General features: G+C 33.9%; 3 protein-coding genes across 4 annotated transcripts; 1 reads left to right on the forward strand and 2 right to left on the reverse strand.

The window, feature by feature from the left end:
• The first annotated feature begins 13,660 nt into the window (after positions 1 to 13,660).
• On the forward strand, positions 13,661 to 15,513 carry LOC143598137 (uncharacterized). The gene is made up of 2 exons (XM_077076434.1): positions 13,661 to 14,543; positions 14,790 to 15,513. The coding sequence occupies exons 1-2, from the start codon at positions 13,661 to 13,663 to the stop codon at positions 15,296 to 15,298; spliced, it is 1,392 nt and encodes a 463-aa protein (XP_076932549.1). The 3' UTR covers positions 15,299 to 15,513.
• A 134-nt stretch (positions 15,514 to 15,647) lies between these two features.
• Positions 15,648 to 17,985, reverse strand: LOC143598131 (cytochrome c oxidase subunit 6a, mitochondrial-like). The gene is made up of 4 exons (XM_077076428.1): positions 17,886 to 17,985; positions 16,730 to 16,836; positions 16,534 to 16,576; positions 15,648 to 15,755 (listed from the first exon to the last, which is right to left on the reverse strand). The coding sequence occupies exons 1-4, from the start codon at positions 17,980 to 17,982 to the stop codon at positions 15,718 to 15,720; spliced, it is 285 nt and encodes a 94-aa protein (XP_076932543.1). The 5' UTR covers positions 17,983 to 17,985; the 3' UTR covers positions 15,648 to 15,717.
• Positions 17,986 to 19,182: 1,197 nt separating this feature from the next.
• LOC143598135 (tubulin alpha-4 chain-like) lies at positions 19,183 to 21,294 on the reverse strand. 2 transcript variants are annotated; one of them, XM_077076433.1, is made up of 4 exons: positions 21,202 to 21,294; positions 20,468 to 20,702; positions 19,547 to 20,378; positions 19,183 to 19,464 (listed from the first exon to the last, which is right to left on the reverse strand). In XM_077076433.1, the coding sequence occupies exons 1-4, from the start codon at positions 21,292 to 21,294 to the stop codon at positions 19,335 to 19,337; spliced, it is 1,290 nt and encodes a 429-aa protein (XP_076932548.1). In that variant the 3' UTR covers positions 19,183 to 19,334. The 2 variants fall into 2 exon arrangements, with proteins under 2 accessions (XP_076932548.1, XP_076932547.1); XM_077076432.1 differs by having other exon boundaries at positions 19,183 to 20,378.
• Between the last annotated feature and the right edge of the window lie 1,823 nt (positions 21,295 to 23,117).

A 23,117-nucleotide genomic window follows, 5' to 3' on the forward strand; every position in this document is an offset into this window, starting at 1 on the left:
GATTAAATATTACATTTCTTTAGAACGGCTCATAGTGTTAACTAATTTCTATTAACCACATATTACATATCGTATTATTGTAATTTACGGGGAGAATTCCTAAAATGGCCCGATTATAATTGGAAATTCTATTTTTCTCTCCACTTAAATAAAAGTTTTCAGAAATGTTCCTTACAAGCATGTCTTTGACGATTTGTTAGGCCTTAGCGCGTCTTTCACGACCTGTTAACCTTCAACGCGCATCTTTCATGACATGTTAGCATCTAAAGTGTTTTCTTCACGACATGTTAGCCCTATTAATTGTTTTTATTTTAATATTACATTATTATAATTAATTTAATACATATTTACCATTTCTTTTATAACTTGTAATGCATGAAGTTTTATAAATTTCCAAATATACCGTTGAGACTTACTTATGTTTATTTACGTGGTTGGCATAAATTTTACTTAACATGAGACATGTCAAATTTTATTAAACATTTATTGAACATTTTAATATCAATTTGACACTCGTTTTTGAGTAAAATTTATGACAAAATGTAGAAAAATAAACACGTCTCAACGACATATTTAAAATTATATATATTTTATATATTACAAGTTATAAAAGAAATGGCAAATATGTATTAAATTAATTATAATAATGTAATATTTAAAAAAACAATTAATATGGCTAACATGTCGTGAAAGACACGTTAGAGGCTAACATGCCGTGAAAGGCGCACGTTGGAGGTTAACAGGTCGTGAAAGATGCGGTTAAGGCCTAACACGTCATCAAAGACGTGTTTGTATGGTACATTTCTGAAAACTTTTATTTAAGGGGGGAAAAAATGAAATCTCCTATTATAATTGGGTATTTTGAACAATGTATAAAAAATATAATTCAGCAAGGGATACTTAAGAAAAGGATTTTAATTGCTTACAATCATACATGATATATGCTTTTTTTAGAACGGCACATGATATATGTAATAAGTGTGTTTATGTGACGTTACCTTGACCTTTGTTTCATAGGGATTAGGGATTCAGGGTTGTGTTGGTTTACTTGTCTTGGAAGTCATTGGATCTTCTGGGATATGGGTTAATATCTTTTGTTATTTTGCCATTCCACCTTTTTCATTCCTTTTACCTTTCGTATCATACTTTCCAGTTGTATTCGTTTTAAATGTTACTTTACTGAAGTAGAATCTTATATTTTGATTTATTGAATGACTTATTAGGAAGAAACCAGAAAAAGTTAAATATAAGGGAATACAAATTCAAATCGAATCTATTGTTTTCTCTTTTAATTAAAAAAAAAATGCCAGCGTATAGTAACAACAGTTTCGTTTATGGAAGAATAAGAAAAACTTTAGGAGGAAAAAACTTGATTTATGATAGGGGGTGTTTTTATTTTTTGTTTCTAATGTTTATATATTTTTTGGATTTTAATTTTATTTATTGTAAGAAAAGTTAAAAATATACTTAGGGTTTGACAATGAAAAGGTTTCACAAATAAATTAGATATTATAACCCGTTTAAAAGCTATATGGGTTTGGTGAGACACATGATCCATTTTTTTTTCAATACTAAATTGTTTCTTAATATTAAATAATATCTTTTTTTAAAAAAAATGGATATTAATTTTTAATATATCTTTATTTTATAGGATTTTCATATCAAATATTTGGTGAAATTAATTTTTAATACTATGAAATGTTATAACCCGTTTAAGGGTTATCTGGGTTTGGCGAGACCAAAACCCGTGAATTCAGGTCAAATGCATAAGAAGCCTCCATTTATAAACGAAACCTTTAAAAGCTCTCTGGCTGCTTTCTACATTCTCTCAAGCCACCAGATTGTTTTATTTATAAATAGAGACTTCTCATGCATTTGACCCGAATTCACGGGTATGGGTCTCACCAAACCCAGATAGCTCTTAAACGGGTTATAACATCTCATTAAATTAAAAATTAATCTTATCAAATATTTGATATGAAAATCCTATAAAATAGGGATATACTAAAAATAAATGCATGATTTTTTTAAATATTATTTATAATTAAGAAACTATTTTATAGTAAAAAAAATAAGCGGGTCATCGGTCTCATCAAACCCAAATAGATTTTAAACCAGCTATAACATATCATTTATTTGTGAAACTCTTTATTATCAAACCCTAAGTATATTATTAAATTTTTTACAATAAATAAAATTAAATCCAAAACATAAATATTAAAAAAATAAAAAATATGAAACAACTCTCGTAATACGAGTGAGAAAACCTAGTGTGTGTGTAAGATAATAGGCACATGAAAATAGTACAAGAAACGACAAAGATAAAATCGCAAACATGATTGTTTTCTTTTCCACCGTTTAGCATATTTGAAGTTGGTGACTAGCTAGAAAAATATTACTCCCATGTGTATACCTGGTTTTGGTGTTAGTTTTTGTTTGGTGTTTGTAATTTAGAGTTAGCTTCTTGCTACATGTTTACCTTGTAATACTGATTGATAGTTTACGTTAAAGAATGAATGTGTATATTACATATGATATTTATAGACACCATACGAGAGTCAGTTTACTTATAGTTACTAGGTAACAACTAATAGCTATTATAGTGTTCTAGTTATGGATACGAGATACTGGTCTAGTTATTTATACGAGGTAGTGGTTATGGATACGAGGTAAAGGATCCAGGTATTGATACTAGGAAGTGGTCCAATTATGGATACAAGGTAGTGGTCCCTTTTATGGATATCAAGTATGTAACACCCCAAAATATTATACGCTATCAAACTTGAGTGTTTACTCGTGTTATGTGTAATATGGCAAAAACAAAATAGTGATAACTAAGAAATTTAACTTGGTTAAATAGTGTTGTAAAAGGGGGTTAAAAGTGGTCTTTTGAATAGCCAATTAAAGTATAGGGATTGGATAAGTACAAAAGCAAACTAGTAATGATAAAACATAAAATTGTGAGACCGCATACACACATGAATGTGTGGTGTCGACATTAGAAAGAAAGGAGCAGGGGAAATCTCTTTTATCCAATTTCATCAAAATTGAAATGCCAATTAGTGTTAAAACCTTTGCATGTAGGTAAATTTTTAATCATCTCAACCTGGTGATCGTAACATATGTCTTGAAATCATATTTGGTAATTGTAGTGAAAGATGATAAGTAGATTACTTGCATTTGGTGAATGGATTATGATCATATGGTGAAATTGATAATATATGAATGCTTAAATTTGTCTTGAATGTTGAAATTGTGGAGTACTTAGCTCGGAAACAATTGTTTGTTAGTGTTTGAATCTACCATGAATTGGGTTTTAAAGTGAAGGACCCCAATTTCATGAACAATAATTAGTGTATTAACTTTGATTGAATTGGCTTTTACATGTAAATTGATTGTTTGTGAGATTTGAATTAAACTAGGATTATATGAAGGGATAGAAAGTTATGAAACTTAACTAAATGTATAACTTAGAAATCATGCCTATAAAGTGTTTGATGAAATGAATGAGAAATATGATGTCTTACGTGCCATAAGAAGGTTGATATGAACTCTTTGGTTAATGTTGGCATGTGTTAACGAATAGATACAAAAAGAAAGGATCCTAATGAGTAACCGGGTTGTGATTTGTAGGCAACTCGAGTGGCCATCCAAAAAATCAAACCGGAAGGGACACGCGACAAAAAGAGAAGCTTTAAGGTACGTGACTAGATGTTGCGTTTATTATGTTACGAAATTATATCAATTTAGTCATCTTGACATAATAATGAGAAGAGGTTTGATTATTAGTTCGAATAATTAAAAATAAGTTTTTCATTATTTAAATAAAGGAATTGTCAAAAACGACATGAAAATGGCTTATGAAGTCATAGAGACAAAGGTGACATCCTAAGTATATGAAACATGGCTATGACCATGGAGGAAATTTGGTTATAGCGTTCGATTCTTTCGTAAGTGATGGATACAACAGGAATGAATCAAACGGGTCGTCTATGGGCTATATGGCCCTAAACCAACATTGACAACGAAACCAAGGTATAAACGGCCATGGCGCCGTAGAGGCCGAGGTGCGATTATATACCAACTGTAAAGTAGGTTATGCTAAGAGAAAATAATAGCTTCTATATTGAAGCTAATCTATTTTGTTAATGACAAAAATGCCTATAACGGGCCGAACAAGTGTTAACCAAGAAAATGGTTAGAGAACCATGAAATGTATAGGATATAATCCAGGAATTGGATCATGGTTGTAAACACTGAAAGCTTGCAAAAAGAAATGGTAGACAACCTTGACACTCTGTACAAAACCCATAACGGGTAAAATAAATCGGTTTAGAAATCTGAATTTTAAAAAGTATGTGAAACAAGAATTTGTAATCCGGTCTCAGATTATGATGAAATTATGTTAATAAACGAACCCCAAACGATTTTGTGGCGTTCGGATATGGTTCCAGGCCTTAAAACTGAAAGATCACATTTTGGAATTAAGGCATAAAACGACGGCTCGGTTAAAGATCTCACACGACATGCGAGGGATTAACCTTTATAAATTATCATTTGTATATTTCGGTTATCGATGATTCGTTTATGCGTTTAAGCTACTAAATGCTTGATAGTGGTAACAATCAGGTAACTAAAAGCTTATGGTGCAGGAAGAAGATCAAGTCCTGATGCGAACCGAACACAAGACTCGTCTCTGTTGCTTCTGCATTTTGTTAAGCTTAATTATATGTTTATGGATGTTAGACGTTGTTAGCTTGCTATCATTTATGTTGGAAACGTTTAAATTACAAAAAATTATTATATACAATTTCCGTCTATTTAAGGGTATTATCACTTGATACATTTCCGTCTATTTAAGGGTATTACAAGGTAGGGGCTAGTCATACATGTAAAATTAGAAGTCTAGCGTTGTTCACATATAATTTTATGATGTATATTAAAATATAACATGTTATGGTAGTATGAAATATGATAAGATATAGTAAAAAGTAACACTAAATGTTTTGATACCTTGGTAATAGGAGTGTGCTATTATTATTATTATTATTATTATTATTATTATTATTATTATTATTATTTTCTTTATAATAACTATTTGTAACGTATGTATGAACGTTTGAAAAATAAACTCACTCAGTGTAATTGACTTTAATATACACGTCAAGTTATTTGCGGGTAATTGCTAATATGAAGGAGAGCATCAACAAGCTATCTAGACTAAGAATCGGCATCCTTGCTATGATATCTATATTTTGAATATTTTAATATTTCTGCTGCGTAATGAATGAATTCTTTGGTTTGAGAATTATGGCTTATGAGTAAAACCAACTAATATAAGGTTCCAGGTTTATGAGCATTACATTCACCAACTTAAATGGGTCCAAATAGACGAGCAACGCCCACGACCATTGCTTGTCGCCGCCACCAATTGGTCAACGCCTCCTTTACTGTTGTTACTGCCACCAACGCAGCCAATGTCAACACCACCATGACACAACTACCACCCCAGCGTTCTCATTGACACCAGCCAAATTGTCGCCATAAACACCACCATCTTGGCCATCATTGAAAACACTGTCGTCAACGTCACTAAAACGACCAACAACTCAATCATCGACGAAACCACTACCATCAACGTTGCCGCCTTCTTCTGCACCAATACCACAACTACCACCACCTCCATGCCATTGTTACGGCCACATTTTCTAGGGTCTCTGTAACCATACCCGTAGTCACTAGCCGACCTAAAAATAAATATAGTAGTGAACCTTTTTTATTATTTTTTCCTAAATGACTAATTTCAATCCAAACAAAATTTAGTGTCAACTCATTTAACCCGAAACAAAGTGATAACTTTTTTAAAATGGCAAGTTCTGCTAGAACTCATTGACACTCAAAACTCGTTCCTACTCGACACCTGCCCAGACCGCACATTTTGCCAGGATTAACATATAATGTTTTAATGCTAAAGCTAATTACTCAAGCTGGTATTTAAAACTCTGGTATTTAAAACTTATGTGGCGAGGACTTCTAACAAAAGTGAAGCCCAAATAAAAATCAAGATCCGAGCTTTGATGCAAATCACATGACATGATGACAAGGTGAGTTTTTATGAAATCTAGCAAGTATATTAAAAAAATATAGGAAAAAATTGATTTCAAAAAAGGGATCACAAAGTTATCACACAAGAAGAAAATATTGTATAGGAACATTATGAAGAACAATAGGGAATATGTGTATAGTAGTAGTAAATAGTAATATAACAAATCTTATATCCAAATCAAAGATATTTCATCTTTATAGTAAAGCAAACTAAACGATAAATACAAGACTATTGGATATCAGAAATTCAAAATGATCAAACTTCATAGACTGTATAAATATAGATATTCTTTGATGAGAAAGATGCGCACTTAAACAAAATAATCATTATACAAAAATACTTTCAAATAATCAAACTTGCAAAAAGCACGGTGAGAGTTCAATACTTGTAATGTGTGTTCTAGATTATTGTGTTGTTGGAGTTATTTATTTGTTTATAGTTAGATTTTGTTATCTAAGAATGTATTCATATTACAACCAACTAGAAACCCTTACTAGATAAATGGCAGGGAAACATGTATACACTCCATAATGTGTGCTATCGAATCAATTTCATGGGACTAACTCCCACCCCATACAAAAGATTTATTAGATATAACATTTCATTCTTAATCTTCATTAGTCACATATAAATCAGATATTACATTTAAGGTTTGTAACTCATTTCATCCTTTTGATGGATGAACCTAAGAATAATCTATTGCATGCATTTACCATCACATGGACTATTCTTGTAATTTACTTGAACAAGATTTTTTTTTTCTTTTTTTTTTTTAAGTACACACCTCCCACAATCTCATATCTCCCTCACCCTCTTCCTTATCCTATGGGATATAGGGTTGCATTAATGTTGTGTGTTTGAATCAAATGGGGATTGTTGTTGTTGGCTTAATGTGGTTTCTTTTAGTTTGTCTACTAGTACTAGTTCGGTTTTTGTTTATAGTAATATGATGATGAATTACATAGTTAGGGGACCAATTGAGGCAACAGAGAAGTTGACTTTTTATAATACAAAAGATCCTCCCATGGCTTTTGTACCTTTAATTTCAATAGTTTATTACAAATAGTCATTGTTGAGGTTATAAGACACGAAAATGTCCTTATATATGCATCTTACGTTATTTTTTTAACGTTCAATTTAAACGTTCGTACAACCGAACGATAGATATGTGACAAACCCTAAACGTAAATGATGGAAGATATAATTTTGTGTATAACTGAAGAACGAAAAGTATAATTTATTTGTTTTGTGAGGTAAAGAAGATCTTGAAAAGGTATAATAATAATTATAACTTTACATATGAATTATTTGAATTTGGAAAGGGAAGAAATGTTGTGTGGACAAAAATAGGCATGGAAGGGTAAGATCGATGTCATCAACAACCTCCCCCTCATTTTTTGTCTTTTTATGTCCTTTCACTTTCATTCTTTATCCACCCCAATATTTAACTATTTCATGAAATACAAACCATCATGCTCTCTTTGACTTGGTAGATGTTTAGTTAGTAATTAATCAATTTTAAATTATTATACCTTAAACTTAACTCAAATACAAAATTTTAGAACCTCAAATGAGAAATTTATACCTTTTATTCTTATTTAGATAATTTACATGAAGATCGACCGCGAGACCACCTTTATTTTCAAAACTATATTATATGTAATCGTAGGACTGACTCAATCTTTATAGAGACTAAAACAACTCTCTTTTCGTAAACAAAGTAATTTCTTTGTTTATAATCCTAACACATGAGAATTTTTTTGACACAAATACATTTTGTATACTACTTACTTTATAGACAATCATATTTAAAATATTTATCTTAAATGTTAAAAGACGTACAATCATACATATTAAAGTCTGAGTGAAAAGAAAATAGGTTTTCAAACACACATGAGTTAACTGCTACTAATTTACGTAAAGTAGTGTCGAACTAAACAAGTAACGCTAGTCGACGATTATGGCTCAGTTCGTATTTTAGACGTTCGTTTCGGTTCGATTGTAAACAAGCCAAATAACGAGCAAGCCTTCGTTCGCCTCGGCTCGGCTCGTGAACAACCCTACATGTGGCCCATGAGTCAATCACAAATATAGGCTATTCAGGAATTGGGCTTTTGATATACTGAGTAGCCTATGGGACACAACGTGGCCTACAAAACCCAAAATATCTAAGACCCAAGGGCCAGAATTAAGAAAGCGTTTGATAGTTGATAATTGATACCGGAAAGGAATACTATTGGTTTCACCTGTCCTGATTAATTTATAATCGTTATTATTAAAAATTTTCATAGATGATTTAATAATCATAATTTGAAGTAAAAATGTGTTTTCTCTTCTTTGGAAAAACACAAATTTGTCCTTTTCTTTAAATAAGATCTTAATATTCATATATGTAGTAACTAGCGGTATCATTCGCTTGGTTATAATGCCAGTCGATGTCGCCACTTAGTATAGCAACAAAAAAACATAGGCCTAAAAAACGAATACTTATAGCAGTCTCTATGTTCTTCGGACGGTATTGATCCCGTTTGTAACGGTACTAACACCCGTTATAATTTATGATACAAAAAAAAAGTAAAAAAAACTCTACTGTGAATAGAACACTCTTTTCTACGAAATCTATATCGGAACGTTGAGAAAACCGTTAAAACAATGCCGGTACCGGCACAGATGTTGTTCACAGTATCAGTTAAGTTTGTCATGGTAAAGAGCAAAAAAAAAATCAATTCTATTTTGGCATGTTCAATTTTGAATAAAACTTTTATCGAAACGTAACTAAATCATGTCAATAATACTATAATATTATTAAAATAATGAAAAAGGTATACGACATCACTCTGTATAAAAATAAAAATAAATAAAATTCTATGCAACTTTAATGGCATGTATCTAAAGCGAAATGATGGTTACAACATTCCTTTAACAACAAAATATAACGGAGTTAATGCTAAGAGACTCATATGACAAGAAATGAAAATCGCATACGAATATATGATCATATTAAAAAAATAGTTAAAGAGTGACTGAAACAGGATTTTTGGAAAAACTAACTATACGATAATATATTCTGCAATATAAGTTGTGTGTTCGATGTTGCAATGTCGATATTCCAAGAGTTTTTGAGCTAAATGAAAATGACTTGGAATGGTTCAACAATTAAAGACATTAAAAATGATTTTGATTTATGGTTGTTGGATGATATATTTAGTAAGGCTGATTATGTGGTTTTGTGTAGGGGTGCAAACGAGCTGAAGCGAGCCCGAGCTCGACTATGCTCGAGCTCGACTTGTTTAGATTACACAGAGCTCGAGCTCAGCTCGTTTCGAGCTCTATTTTCAAAGCTCGAGTTCGGCTCGTGAGTAGATTTTCAAGCTCGAGCTCGGCTTGTTTACTATATATATATCAACTATTTTTTATATAATTATAATTATTTTTATATTTTTTTCTAATATAACTTTATGTATAAGATAATATATATTATTAGTTATTTATATTTATTTTCTCGTAACATTATATATATTAATTAATAATTATTAAATATATATTTTAAAAAATTATATAAACGACAGGCTCGTTTAGGCTCGCGAGTCGGCTTGAGCTCGATAAGTGAAGCTCGGGCCCGGGTTCGTTTATTAAACGAGCTTATTTTTAGGCTCGGACTCGATTAGGCTCGACTCGATCGAGCTTTTTAACGAGTCGATCTCGAGTAACTTGTGAGTAGCTCGGCTCATTTACCCCTAGTTTTGTGATATCAATGAGAGAGACTAACTTGTGTGTTTGATAACAATTACAAGAAAAAGTATATATCACATTTTGAAATACCTAACCAACTATGTTAAAAAAAACAAATCATTTTAAAGACGCTTCCGTCACATGTTCAAACATAGGGTTCTTTGGTGTAATTTTTATACTCAAATCGTTTTCATAACACCATATTTTAAATCTTTAGTGTAATATAAACCACATACACCATATTTTAAATTCTGGTCATTCTTTTTCAAGTGGATATGAATCCATAAAAGCAGGTGATACCTTTTACCTAATTTCTTTTACTTTGACTACACCTTATAGCCTGCTTCCTGCCTAATATACTTTTTGCACGATGCATCTTATAATACAAAATTCGCTCCTTTATACCTGATTTTAAATCAATACGTTGAACATTTGAAAGAGAGATCATTTCAACACTTGTGACAAATTATTTATATCATACTTGTAATATTATAAAAGTGATGAACAAGCATACAACAACTATGTAATTAACTCTTAAAACTTTATAATGACGGAACGTTTATAAAATTGCATCTCATAAGTTTATTAACAAACTTTTAAATACCAAATACAAATAAGTCAAGCAGTAGTCTCATGACTTTTCTTATGGGAGGTTGTGGGTTCGATTCTCGCGTTTAGCATTTTGTTACGATTTGAGTCAAAGGTTTTTCTACTATTTATCAGGATGATCACAGGTGTCCGGCCGTGCGGGCCTTTGTTGTTGAGAAAAAAAAGGAAAATTTAAATTTTTGTTTGGAATCGTCTTACGTTACCGAACAAACTTGTAAATGTAACTTATTATGTTTAAACAATTGTGAGAATGATGTAGTAACATAAAGATGTTTATGAAAATAATGATGAAATCATCTAATCAAGATGAAAAGACCTCGTACCTTTATAAGCCTTAGTAAAAAAGGCTTTTTAATGATTGTGTAACTTAGCAATGAATTTGGAAAGATAGTGTTCACCCTATAATTTAATAATTTTCTACTATAAGCTCAATTAAAAGTTGAAACTTGAAACTCCTTAATTGATAACTACACCTAAACCAAATATGTTTTAGTTTTCTTCAATTTCTTTGTACTTCTTTGTACTTGATATACAGACATAGTGATCACACGTATTGCTCTTTTTCATTTAAAAAAAAATGAACAATGAATGCCCAAACGCTTGGGGATCACACCAATAATGGGTTCGCTCTTTCGCCCAAAGAATAGAACATTGTGACCCGGCCCACCCACCCACTCATGAGGAAATCTACAATTGAGAAAACCTTTGACTTAACTTGAAACAAATTACTACATGTGAGACTGACACGCGTTATATTCATCATCCATATTAATGTTTTATTTAACTAAATATAAATGAAAATTAATGCACATTGTCATACATGAGATCACAAATTTTAGAGATTTTAAATTATATTTTAGCAGACAGGTAGAAATTATGCTCTCAAAAAAATCAAACAATTTAGGTTTATCACTTTGTTTTTGTAATAATAGGGTTATTTATACTCACCGCGCATACCTATACACCTATTCTTTTGAATCTGATACATAAAACGGTTTTTAACCGTCTCTCTTTTTCCCTCGACATGTTATTATGCTCCTTGTAGCACGTAAAAATGCTTGCACGATTTCCTACTTATAATTGATTATGTATTAAACGCACATGCACACACAAATATATGCCAGTTGAACATAAACAATAATACATTAACGCTCACTTACTAAATGTTCACAAACGTGTAGTATCTTGTTCCTTTCCATTTATTTATATGGCAATACCACAAAAAAAAACCAATATATTTTTTGTTTTTTGCTCACAAAAGTTTCTTAACTCAACTTTTGAATAAAAAAAGTCCCTCCACTTGTTGAATTTGAACATAAAAGTCCCTCAACTCAACTTTTACACAAAAAAGTCTCTCAACTCAACTTTTACATATAAAGTAGTAACAAGATCCTCGTCTTCAATTCCTCATATTTGTGACTTGCTTTATAAGTAGTGTCACTAAAATCATCCTCTTCATCATTTGGGTATTACTCCGTTTTATAAAAGCATGTACATAATCCGTAATTAAATAACATCTACAAAAAAAATAATGGTTAACAGAAACAAGAATAATAAAGGCGATATACGATATATATGTTCATTCTTGTGGTTCGATTTCAAGTTTATTTATTGATTTATTTTCTCTATTACATACGTCGTGTCGATTTAAAGTTGCAAAGATTTGCCAATCGTTTTTTTTTGTGCTTGTAATCGTGAGTTGTCGTTTCAGATTATTAGGGTTTATGTGCAAAAGTTGAGTTGATTAACTTTTTTGTGCAAAAATTGAGTTAAAGGGCTTTTATGTTCAAATTTAACAAGTTGAGGGACTTTCATATGCAAAAGTTGAGTTCAGAGACTTTTGTAAGCGAACACAAAAAGTATATTAGTTTTTTTGCGGTATTTATAAACAAACATATAACATTGTTAACGTCCATTTATTTGATTATCAAATAAACTTATAACAAAACTCCCATCAAATGATTCAGGAATCAACAACTCAGAAAGAAGTAGGCATTTTAGGTGAGTCAAACGATACGTTCACATTCACACACAATATAAAAATGTTTTGTAAAATCACATACACAACCTACAAGAACAAATACATATTATGAAAATATGAATATAGAAATATGCATTCCATGATGCAACCGACTTAGGAATAGTCGCACTAGATCACCCAAAAAAAAAAAAAAAGTTTTAATTGCATAATTTCACAACATAAATAAAAAGTTATAAAGAAACAAATAAACAGCTAAAATGGTCGTCGGCGGAGTAAAAAAAGAAAGATAAATAATAGCCGGCGTTGACCTCAAGGTGTTAAATACACTACACTTTCATAGATCGGATACTACTAACACATACATATAGATACAGATAGATACAGATAGACTGTGTGTTCCTGTGAACCAAACAGTGTATTTCCAGATTCATCACTCAAATCAATTTTCGAAATTTACTTCTCACCATACCATACGCAACTTCAGCCTCAAGCTTCCACTCAATTAACCACCCCTCAGTTTCTGCAACCGTGTGAAGTAATCTCAAAACTATCAAGGTAAACTTCGTTTTTCATCTTCAACATTAAACTGTGTAAATAATAAATAGTTTCTATTTCAGTCTGGTAACGGTTATTCTCATTTTCGATTTAGATCTGATTAGATTCACCTTTCCAAACGGTTACTCATTTACACCTTTTAATTCGCTTTAGATCTATACAGTTTAGATTATTATTATTAAGTCAGATCTACTTCAGCATTCGTAATGTTTATTATTATTACGATTTACTTCAGCAGTTTGATAATGTTTAGTTTGAATTGTTACAGATTAGCATTTGTAAGGTAAATCATGTTCAGGCAATCGCCACGGAGAAACGGTAGAAACAAAGGATTGAAGATAAAGCATGTGTTGCAGATATTAGTGTTGCTTGGTGTGAGTGTGTGGTTGCTGTACCAGATCCAGCACACCGGTAATAAGAAGGCGGTGGCTGCTACGGCTGTCTCCGAGAGGTTGCAGAGTGATGAGAGAGTGAAGTTAGGGAGAAAGGATCTTGATCCGAAAGTGGAGGAAGCGAATGGTGAGCGTCGTGAAGATGAAGATGTAGATGAGAACAATGCGGAGGAGCTTGGTCGGGATCATGATAACAATACGAGTGAGGAGGAGGAGGGTAGCGAGCAGGAGAAGACCGAAGAGGAGAATGACGAGAGTAAAGAGGAGGAGGATGGGATCGAGAAGATGAACGAGACGGAGAATGAGAGTGAAGAGAGTCGAGAAACAGATGAAGAGAGTGGAAGTGAAGAGACCAAACGAGAGGTCGAAGATGACCATAATGAAGAAGATAGTATTAAGGAAGTGGGAGGTGATGGTGAAGGGCAAAGTGAAAGCCGAAGTGATGGAAATGAGGAGAGTGTTGATAGTAGAAAAGGAGATGACGCGTCAAGTGAAGTGGTTGATGAATCTCAGAAGACCGCGTTTACAGACTCTACACACATAAGTTCTGACCTGAATTCAGAACAAAGTGAGTCAGCTCAGAACGAGTCAACGGAGCATAATGAAGAGCAAAAAAGTCAAAGTACTGACTCGAACTCCAATGAGTCAACACAGACCGAGTCAAATGAGCAAACTGAAGATACTAATTCTGCCAACAATGATGCAAGTTCAGAGTCAAACTCAGCACAAAATGAGTCAACTCAGACGGAGTCAAAGGAGCAAGCTGAAGATACTAACTCTACCAACAATGATGCAAGCTCAGAGTCAAACTCTGCACAAAATGAGTCAACGCAGACGGAGGCCAAGGAGCAAATCGTGAACAATGACTCTACTAATGATGGAGCAACCTCAGATTCAAACTCATCACAAAACGAGTCAACAAAGACTGAGTCCGAAGAGCAAAACGGAAGTACAGACTCAAACTCTGAACAAACCAAGCCAACCCAGACAGGGTCTGAAGAGCAGACTCAAACTACAGATGCCAACAATGGAGCAACATCTGATTCAAACTCAGCACAAAACGAGTCAACTCAGGAGCAAACAGACACTACCAACAACGGTGCAAATTCAGATTCAAACTCAGCACCAAATGACTCAACCCAGGAGCAAACAGACACTACCAACAACGGTGCAAATTCAGATTCAAACTCATCACAAACCGAGTTGATCCAGACAGATTCCAATGAGCAAACTCAAAGTACAGACACAAACAACAATGAATCAACTCAGGCAGAGTCCCACGAGCAAACTCAAAGCACAGACACCAACAACAATGAGTCAACTCAGACAGAGTCCGATGAGCAAACTCAAAGCACAGACACCAACAGCAATGAGTCAACTCAGACAGAGTCCAATAAGCAAACTCAAAACACAGAGACAAGCAATGAGTCCACTCAGACAGTGTCCAATGAGCAAACTCAAAGCACAGAGACCAACGGCAATGAGTCAACTCAGACAGAGTCCAATGAGCAGACTCAAAGCACAGAGACCAACAACAATGAGTCAACTCAGACTCAGTCCAATGAGCAAACTCATAACACAGATACCAACAACAATGAAGCAAATTCTGAATCAAATTCAGTAGAAAACGAGTCAACTCAGACTCAGTCCAACGAGCAAACTCAAAGCACAGACAACAACAATGGTAGCACAGACTCAACTGGTAATGAGAACAATGGAGCTGAGGAAAATAAAGCTGACGGAGAACAAGCTTCAAATGAAAGCAACAACAGTGAAGATACTTCATCAAACAATACAGGGTCGGAACAGACTGATGAGAGTGCATCAGTAACACAAGATGAGGACGCTCGCACAGATCTGGGAACATTGCCAGAGACCGGAAATGAAGGAAGCAGCAGCCATGATACCGCAGCCGCTGAGTAGAATCTCTTCCTATGCGTTTTACCCGCTTTACACATTATAAGATCTATTAAGTTTTTATGTCCCATTCTTTTGTGTTTGTTCTACTGCAAAGCTAGTATAATGTATGTATCGGTGTTTCCTCCTGAGATATGTTTTGTGGCACCACCGTTTTAAACCTAAGGTTTTGTATTAGGAAACATTGATTCAAAATAACTGAGTCGAGTTTTCTTTTAATGAAAGTATTTATTCAGTTGGTTCAGACGGAACATAAAGGAAGCAGAGAATTCACAAACTCTTTATTTGAAAAACAAATAGCGTTTAGACATGATAAAAGTGATCACTAAAGCGCATGCGTTTTAAAGAAAGACAAATGCCAGCTGAATTTGACACAAAAGTGAACATCGCTTATCCCCATAACATGCAGGATTGACCTTTATGCTTCAATGGTGTTCCTTCACTTCAAAGAGACCATCTGGACCTGAAAAGAAACCCATAGAATTTAAGATCCAAGAGTTATTTATTTATAAACTACCAGCTTTAATGATGTCCTTATTTTTAAAGAACCCCACATGATGCAAGGATAAAAGAATTGCTTAAAAAGAAAATCAATCAAGATTCGTTCAAACTGATTTGATATAACCAACAAGCAAAATTGGTCAAAGAAGACTGATTCGATTAATGAAACCAGTATTTTTATCTTTTGGGTATGCATTTTAGCTAATCCCTGAAGATGCAACCATGTAACAATTACACCAAGCAAAATGGGTCAATAAACGAGTCAAAACAAAGCCATTTTGAAAAATAATCATTTGGATCTGGGTCAGAACTTTGACAAAAAATGAGTATGAGTCGGTTTTAACAAAAAAGTATAAAATGAGCAAATTATCAAGACAGCAACCCAAAAGTCATGATCACTTTTATGCGGCCTAAAGCAATACATAAATAAAGTTAACGGCCCTTGCTTCAATTCCAAAACTTTTGAAACACTACGCTTTTTATGTGGTAAGAAAGCTGGTTTCTGCCTTTTGCAATTAACAAGGAAAACATTCAAGAACCGATTACAGTTGAAACAATTTCATACAGTATCTAATGCATCCTAGACACAAAATTAACCAAGAATCTGCGTGTTTTAACTCCCTTAAGCTTATTTATCCCTTAAACTATTTAACTGACCGTTTGGGAGTCACAAAAGGATCACATGAGATGTACAAGCAACTAAGCAACATATATAAATAAGTAAAAGCTAAAAGCCGTACCCCATGGAAACTCCTTGTTACGAATGTGCAGGTACGGATACGTCTGCAAACATAGATTGAAAAACACACATAAGAGCTCAACAAACAACAGCTCAAGGAAACAACGCTGTAATAACAATAGAAATGCTTGAACCGCCATATGCTTTGTGGGCTTGATGAGTGCTAAACAAACTGTCAAAACATAAATTTAGCTTACAGGTGGTTCCTCGAAATGAGGATGGCCCTTGGATAGGTTAACGAATGCCAGAATCGAGCAAGCAGCAATGCCTACATACGTAATCTTCTCCCATTTTACAGCTTCGCCTGTGTACGTGAAACGAAACCATAATAGCAATCAACAAGGCATGTCCAAATTCCAGATCAAAATGCACAAACGGAACAAATATGGGTGTGCATGAAATGCCATGAAACCGACAAAACCGATCCGAAACAAAAACAACGGTTTCATTTTATGTTTTCGTAAAAACCAAACTTATAGATTTTTGCTTCTTTATATTTGAAGTAATTTATAATAGTTTCGTTTAACCCAAACATTTTAACTCATATGTATAATAATCAAATTATTATTAACTAATAGGGGTAAACGAGCCGAGCCAATCTCGAGAGCTGCTCGAGAGCTACTCGAGATCGGCTCGTTAAAAAGCTCGAACGAGCTGAGCTTAATCGAGCCCGAGCTCGAGCCTAAAAATAAGCTCATTTAATAAACGAGCCCGAGCCCGAGCCCGAGCTTCACTTATCGAACTCAAGCCCGCTGGCGAGCCTAAACGAGCCTGTCGTTTATATAATTTTAAAAACTATGTATTTAATAATTATTAATTAATATCTTTAATGCTATGAAAAAAAATAATTATATAATTATAAATAATTAAATAATACATATTATTTTATACATAAAATTATCATAGAAAAAATATATAAAAATAATTATATTTAAATAAAAAAATAATTAATAAATAGTAAACGAGCCGAGCTCGAGCTTGAAAATCTACTCACGAACTCGAGCTTTGAAAATAGAGCTCGAAACGAGCCAAGCTCGAGCCTAGTCGACCTCGGGCTCGGCTCGTTTGCACCCCTATAAATAACTAATAATCAAACAATTTAGGCCGAAATTCATTATTTTGGGCCACATTTTTTTACGCAAAAGTTTCAAGCTCAAATGAAAAAACCGAAAAACTAACATTTCTGGAAAGCAGCATTTTGGAAATCGAAATACATGAATCACAGTATCGACATTTTGGAAATCGATCTGACGTAATCAATCAAAAGAACCAGATTTCAATAAAATTACAAATTGCATTTAACAGCGTATAAATGATAGTTGCTAGAATCAAAGAGAGAAGGATCTATCTTACGAGCTTCTTCCTCAGCCGATGCGCCGGAAGAAAACGACCTCTTTGAACCACCGCGAAGAGCCGATCGGAGACTAGACCTTACAATCGCCGACGCCATTTTCTTTCAGACGCTAACAAATAAATGGATTTATTTATTTATGCTAATTACTTAATTAGGGATTAATGAGAAAGTAAGGGCCTACCTAATAGAAAGGAAAGCTGTAAAAAAATAATTTACTATTTTGTAAAGAAAGAAAAAGAATTTACTAAAAGAGTAAATAAGCTACCAATTATCTTGACCGGTTTCCTAGGGCATTGGAAATCAGGACCGGCTCAAAGAATCACCGGTGCTATTTAGTCTTTCGTGTATCTCTGGCACTAGTGATTGAATTAAAACATGTAAAGACTTCAATTTGAAAGGGAGAAGCCTTGGGTTAAAGTCTCGCCTATGACGAAAAATAATGTTCAAGTTGAGTCATGGGGTTTTCTCATCCATGGTTGATTTCCTCCTGAGAGTGGTTTCCGGTACTCGGAGAATGGAGATGAACGGATGAGTTAATTATCCAAATTAGCCGTTAAAAAAAAGGTCTACTTGTGAACTTGGGTATTGGATAACCTATATAATGTTACATAATGCTTTGTCCTTCATATATGTTACATGTATTTCTCTTATTTATTTTTTTATTGAGTATGGTCTAGCCTTTTAATTTAACTAGGCCAAGTAAATCTCACTCAATCAGCTCTCTCACTTAGGCTTTGGACAGTGGAACGTTATAAAAGATGTTATAATTGTGCGTCTTCCAAATGAACTAAATAATGGCTAAGAATATACTTTGAACAGCCATTTAGGCTATATGACGGTTCCTAATGATGGCCATGGAGGGGTTAAAATTAGTTCCAGCATGTCTTCTGTAGTTGAGTATAACTTACAACACACGAGAACTGGATACAAATATGTTTTGAGAAAGTGCAAGAGCCAAGAAGGGAGCACATGGTCTCCGGTTTCGCTTATACCACCACCACATAGTGTGCCATTTGTAGAAGATTAAAGAACCACTGTTAAATAGTAAATTCAATCAAACATATGCTTTTTATTATAATAATTTTCTGTTATACTAATTAAGTGTTATTGTGTCTAAATAATTGCAAACATCTCCAATTCAAGCTAGCATCACCACACCATCTTGGTTTTCACAGCGCTTACGAACTCGATATCGAAATATAGAACATTGCAGTAACAAGTAAAATTTAGTTGACTTTACTTGGGTAGCATTTTTAAAAATATCCAACAAAGACACAGAAAAGAACACATAATATCAAAAACTTTATTCATACTAGAGATCTCAAAACACATATAACAGAAAGAGTTTGCAATCCAACCACAACACAGATGCCATAGAGACACCAACACGAAAACAGCAAGTACTAAAAACAACACAATAGTAATAGTAACATAAAAAAGCTGCCAGATCAACCAAAACCTATCTCCTCAGTATTCCTCCTCGTCCTCATCTTCACCCTCGCCAGACTCCAAACCAACCTCTTCATAATCCTTCTCCAGAGCTGCCAAATCCTCACGAGCCTCAGAAAACTCACCTTCCTCCATACCCTCACCCACATACCAATGAACAAAAGCCCTCTTCGCATACATAAGGTCAAACTTGTGGTCAATCCTCGAGAACACCTCAGCAACACTCGTAGAGTTTGAAATCATGCACACAGCCCGCTGCACCTTAGCCAAATCCCCACCAGGAACCGCAGTCGGTGACTGGTAGTTAATACCACACTTAAACCCAGTCGGACACCAGTCCACAAACTGAATGGTCCGCTTGGTCTTAATAGTCCCCACAGCGGCATTCACATCCTTAGGAGCCACATCACCCCGGTACATCAAACAGCAAGCCATGTACTTACCATGGCGTGGATCACACTTGGCCATCATGGATGACGGTTCAAACGCAGTGTTGGTGATCTCAGCAACCGACAGCTGTTCATGATACGCTTTCTCAGCTGAGATAACCGGTGCATAGGACGAAAGCATGAAGTGGATTCTCGGATAAGGCACAAGATTTGTTTGGAACTCAGTAACATCCACATTCAAAGCTCCATCAAACCGCAAAGAAGTGGTCAGCGACGAAATCACTTGAGAGATCAAACGGTTAAGATTGGTGTATGTGGGGCGCTCGATGTCCAACGATCGCCTGCAGATATCATAGATTGCTTCATTGTCAAGCAACACAGAGACATCAGTGTGTTCCAAGAGCGAGTGGGTGGAGAGCACACTGTTGTATGGCTCAACAACTGATGTTGAAACCTGAGGTGAAGGGTACACGGTGAAACCCAACTTTGACTTTTTACCGTAGTCAACTGACAACCGCTCCAACAACAGAGAGCCGAGACCAGAACCAGTTCCTCCACCCACAGCATTGAAGACTAGGAAACCTTGAAGACCGGTGCAATTGTCAGCTAGCTTTCGGATGCGGTCAAGGCAAAGGTCGACAATCTCTTTTCCAACTGTAAGATGCGAATATTTAATCAATAACATATTAGTAGTTACCTAGTTAAAGAAGAAAAATAATTGAAAAGATTGGTAAGGTATTTACTGGTATAGTGGCCACGAGCAAAGTTGTTGGCGGCATCTTCTTTCCCACTGATGAGTTGCTCGGGGTGAAAGAGTTGGCGGTAAGTTCCAGTCCTGACTTCATCAATGACCGTGGGCTCGAGATCAACAAAAATAGCACGAGGAACGTGTTTACCAGAACCTGTCTCACTGAAGAAGGTGTTGAAGGCGTCATCGCCACCTCCAACAGTCTTATCACTCGGCATCTGGCCATCAGGCTGCAATAAACACATAAAACAGTCAGATTTTCCACAAGTCAATTAAAACATTTATGTCTCCCTGAGACGAACGAGAAGTAAATATTACATTCAAACTCCCGAACACGAAGGAATCCACACATGAACATCAAATGTGCATAAAATTGATAACAAAAATCGTAGATCTAAACCTCCTAACCTACATTTATCATCCGGACGATACAAAACAATTAAATCGACATCCGGAACAGCAAATTCACACAAAAACATCAAATGCTGAATAAGATCTATACAAATTAGCTTCATAAACCGTAGATCTAAGCATCTAACAAGCACCTAAAGCCGCAAACACTTCAAATCGTGCTATACATTATCATATGTATAAGATTACATAAAAAACACAGATCTGAGAGTAGCGCATAGATCAGGCCTAACAAGACATAAAATATGAAAGCTAATAGTAATAATGGATACAGATAGCATATGTAAAGCGTAGATCTGGTTAGTAAATGATGAATACCTGAATGCCGTGCTCAAGGCAGTAGAGTTCCCAGCAGGCATTGCCTACTTGAATACCGGCTTGACCGATGTGGACTGAAATGCACTCTCTCATTGTCCTTGAAAAATTAAAAAAAAAAAAATATATGGAATCGGAGATTTAGGGATTCGAAGGGCGTTTATCAAGACGCCTCTCAAATGGATTTCAAAATTGTGAGTGAGATGCGGTTTTCAGGAATTGGGGGTGGAGGTTTAAATATATAGGCCACAGAGAGTGAGAGAGAACGTCGGTTGCAGCCACAAATATCCCCGATTTTTACTGCTTCGGTAACTTCTAAATTGCATCCCCAATATTTACTTCTTCTATCATTCGGGTAGAAAAAGAAAATGTAGCCACGGAGAGAAAGACTTAAACATGGCGGGAGACGGGAGTGGTTGTAGCACGGGTGTGCACGATTTGATTCGGTTCGGTTTGGCTATTAGTCTACTCTAAACCTATACTAAAACAGAAGTAATTGATATATTTTATTAACCAAAATATAAGTTCGTTTATTCAGTTACTTTGTTAGTTTTCGGTTAAGTTTAGTTAGTTTCAGTAAATAACCAAAATCAGACTTGGGCTACAATTTTTACTTAGACTTGTATAAATTGGAGATATTAATTCAAGTAGTGGATGTATAAATAGTTAAATACATAAAATGAAGCAATAAAACATGAAATGAGATATAAATGTGTGAAAATATGAATAATCCGACTCCGCTCGGTTTTCTTGGTTTTTGGTTATTGCTCACCCCTAGTTTTAGCTAGGTGGCAAAATAGTAACTTGAGGAAACACTGACTCATGGCATTCGGTAATGCAATTTCAACAACGCTTGTCATCCTAATTATTATAATTTTAATTAACACATGAAATTGAATAAATATTTGTGTAAAGTTATCTATATTTTCATAAAATCTAGTTACTATAGATCTAAAATTTCAATAGGTTAAGTTAGTTTTATGTTATTTTACAGTCTTTTTAGAAAGAGCAAGGAAAAGTAGAAGAAATTTGATTATTACTTAAGTATATTTTTTTTTCAAAATTTCAAAAAAACTCTTTCCTTGAAATCATTTTGGAAAATTTTCGACGGTCCATTTTTTACCTTTTACTCTCTACACAAATGTAGGGAATTACCATACACAAACGCATAACGTGCCAAACTATGCAAATTACACAAATTACCTAAAATACACAAATTACAAAACTTCCATAAACTACACAAATTACCTAAATTACATGACACAAATCACTCAAATTACGATATTTGCTCAACCACAAAATACACATAATTACATAATTTACCAATTACATATACTACACAATGAACATAAATTACACGTCACAAAATACACATATTACTCAAGTGCAAAAATTACTCAAATTACCCAAATTATAAAAATTATACAAGTTACATACATTACCCAAATACATAAATTAAATACATTACAAATTACCCAAATTACAAAAATTATACAAGTTAAATGCACTACACATAAATAAATTATAGAAACTAAACATATATTACAAATTACACAATTATTAGATTACATGAATGTAGCAACTTATTATAGAAGTTATAAAATAATAAATTAACAAAAATTAAGGATATGTATATTAATTAAATAATACATGTAAAAGGATTTGTATATGAATAAAATAATGCAAGTAAATAATCACACACATCACTAAAGATATAAATTTGATACGCAAATTTAAAAAAAAAATAATTCAATGATTATTACTGATTGCAAGGTAAGATAATCAAAGCCGCACGTTGTGGCAGACATAAAGTTTTTCGATTTCAATGTATTTGTTATAGCAAACGAAAGATAATACCTAAAAGTCTAGTCACATTATAAATAAAAGGGTATTGAAGCATATTTGTTTATAGTCATAGC

This window comes from Bidens hawaiensis, unplaced genomic scaffold, assembly GCF_021521415.1.
Source record: "Bidens hawaiensis isolate Kalapana, Puna unplaced genomic scaffold, B.hawaiensis_p1.1 tig00049689_1, whole genome shotgun sequence".
In the NCBI taxonomy this organism is placed as follows: Eukaryota; Viridiplantae; Streptophyta; class Magnoliopsida; order Asterales; family Asteraceae; genus Bidens; species Bidens hawaiensis.

What these genes read in the sequence shown, in the direction of transcription:
- LOC143598137 (XM_077076434.1), top strand. Translation starts at nt 13,661, where the DNA reads ATGAACGAGACGGAGAATGAGAGTGAAGAGAGTCGAGAAACAGATGAA. An exon ending in AACAGACACTACCAACAACG is followed by an intron (nt 14,544 to 14,789) that starts GTGCAAATTCAG and finishes CTCAAAACACAG; the next exon opens with AGACAAGCAATGAGTCCACT.
- LOC143598131 (XM_077076428.1), bottom strand. Translation starts at nt 17,982, where the DNA reads ATGGCGTCGGCGATTGTAAGGTCTAGTCTCCGATCGGCTCTTCGCGGT. An exon ending in ATCGGCTGAGGAAGAAGCTC is followed by an intron (nt 16,837 to 17,885) that starts GTAAGATAGATC and finishes TCACGTACACAG; the next exon opens with GCGAAGCTGTAAAATGGGAG. An exon ending in TAACAAGGAGTTTCCATGGG is followed by an intron (nt 15,756 to 16,533) that starts GTACGGCTTTTA and finishes GTTTCTTTTCAG; the next exon opens with GTCCAGATGGTCTCTTTGAA.
- LOC143598135 (XM_077076432.1), bottom strand. Translation starts at nt 21,294, where the DNA reads ATGAGAGAGTGCATTTCAGTCCACATCGGTCAAGCCGGTATTCAAGTA. An exon ending in GCCTTGAGCACGGCATTCAG is followed by an intron (nt 20,703 to 21,201) that starts GTATTCATCATT and finishes TGTTTATTGCAG; the next exon opens with CCTGATGGCCAGATGCCGAG. An exon ending in TGCTCGTGGCCACTATACCA is followed by an intron (nt 20,379 to 20,467) that starts GTAAATACCTTA and finishes CGCATCTTACAG; the next exon opens with TTGGAAAAGAGATTGTCGAC.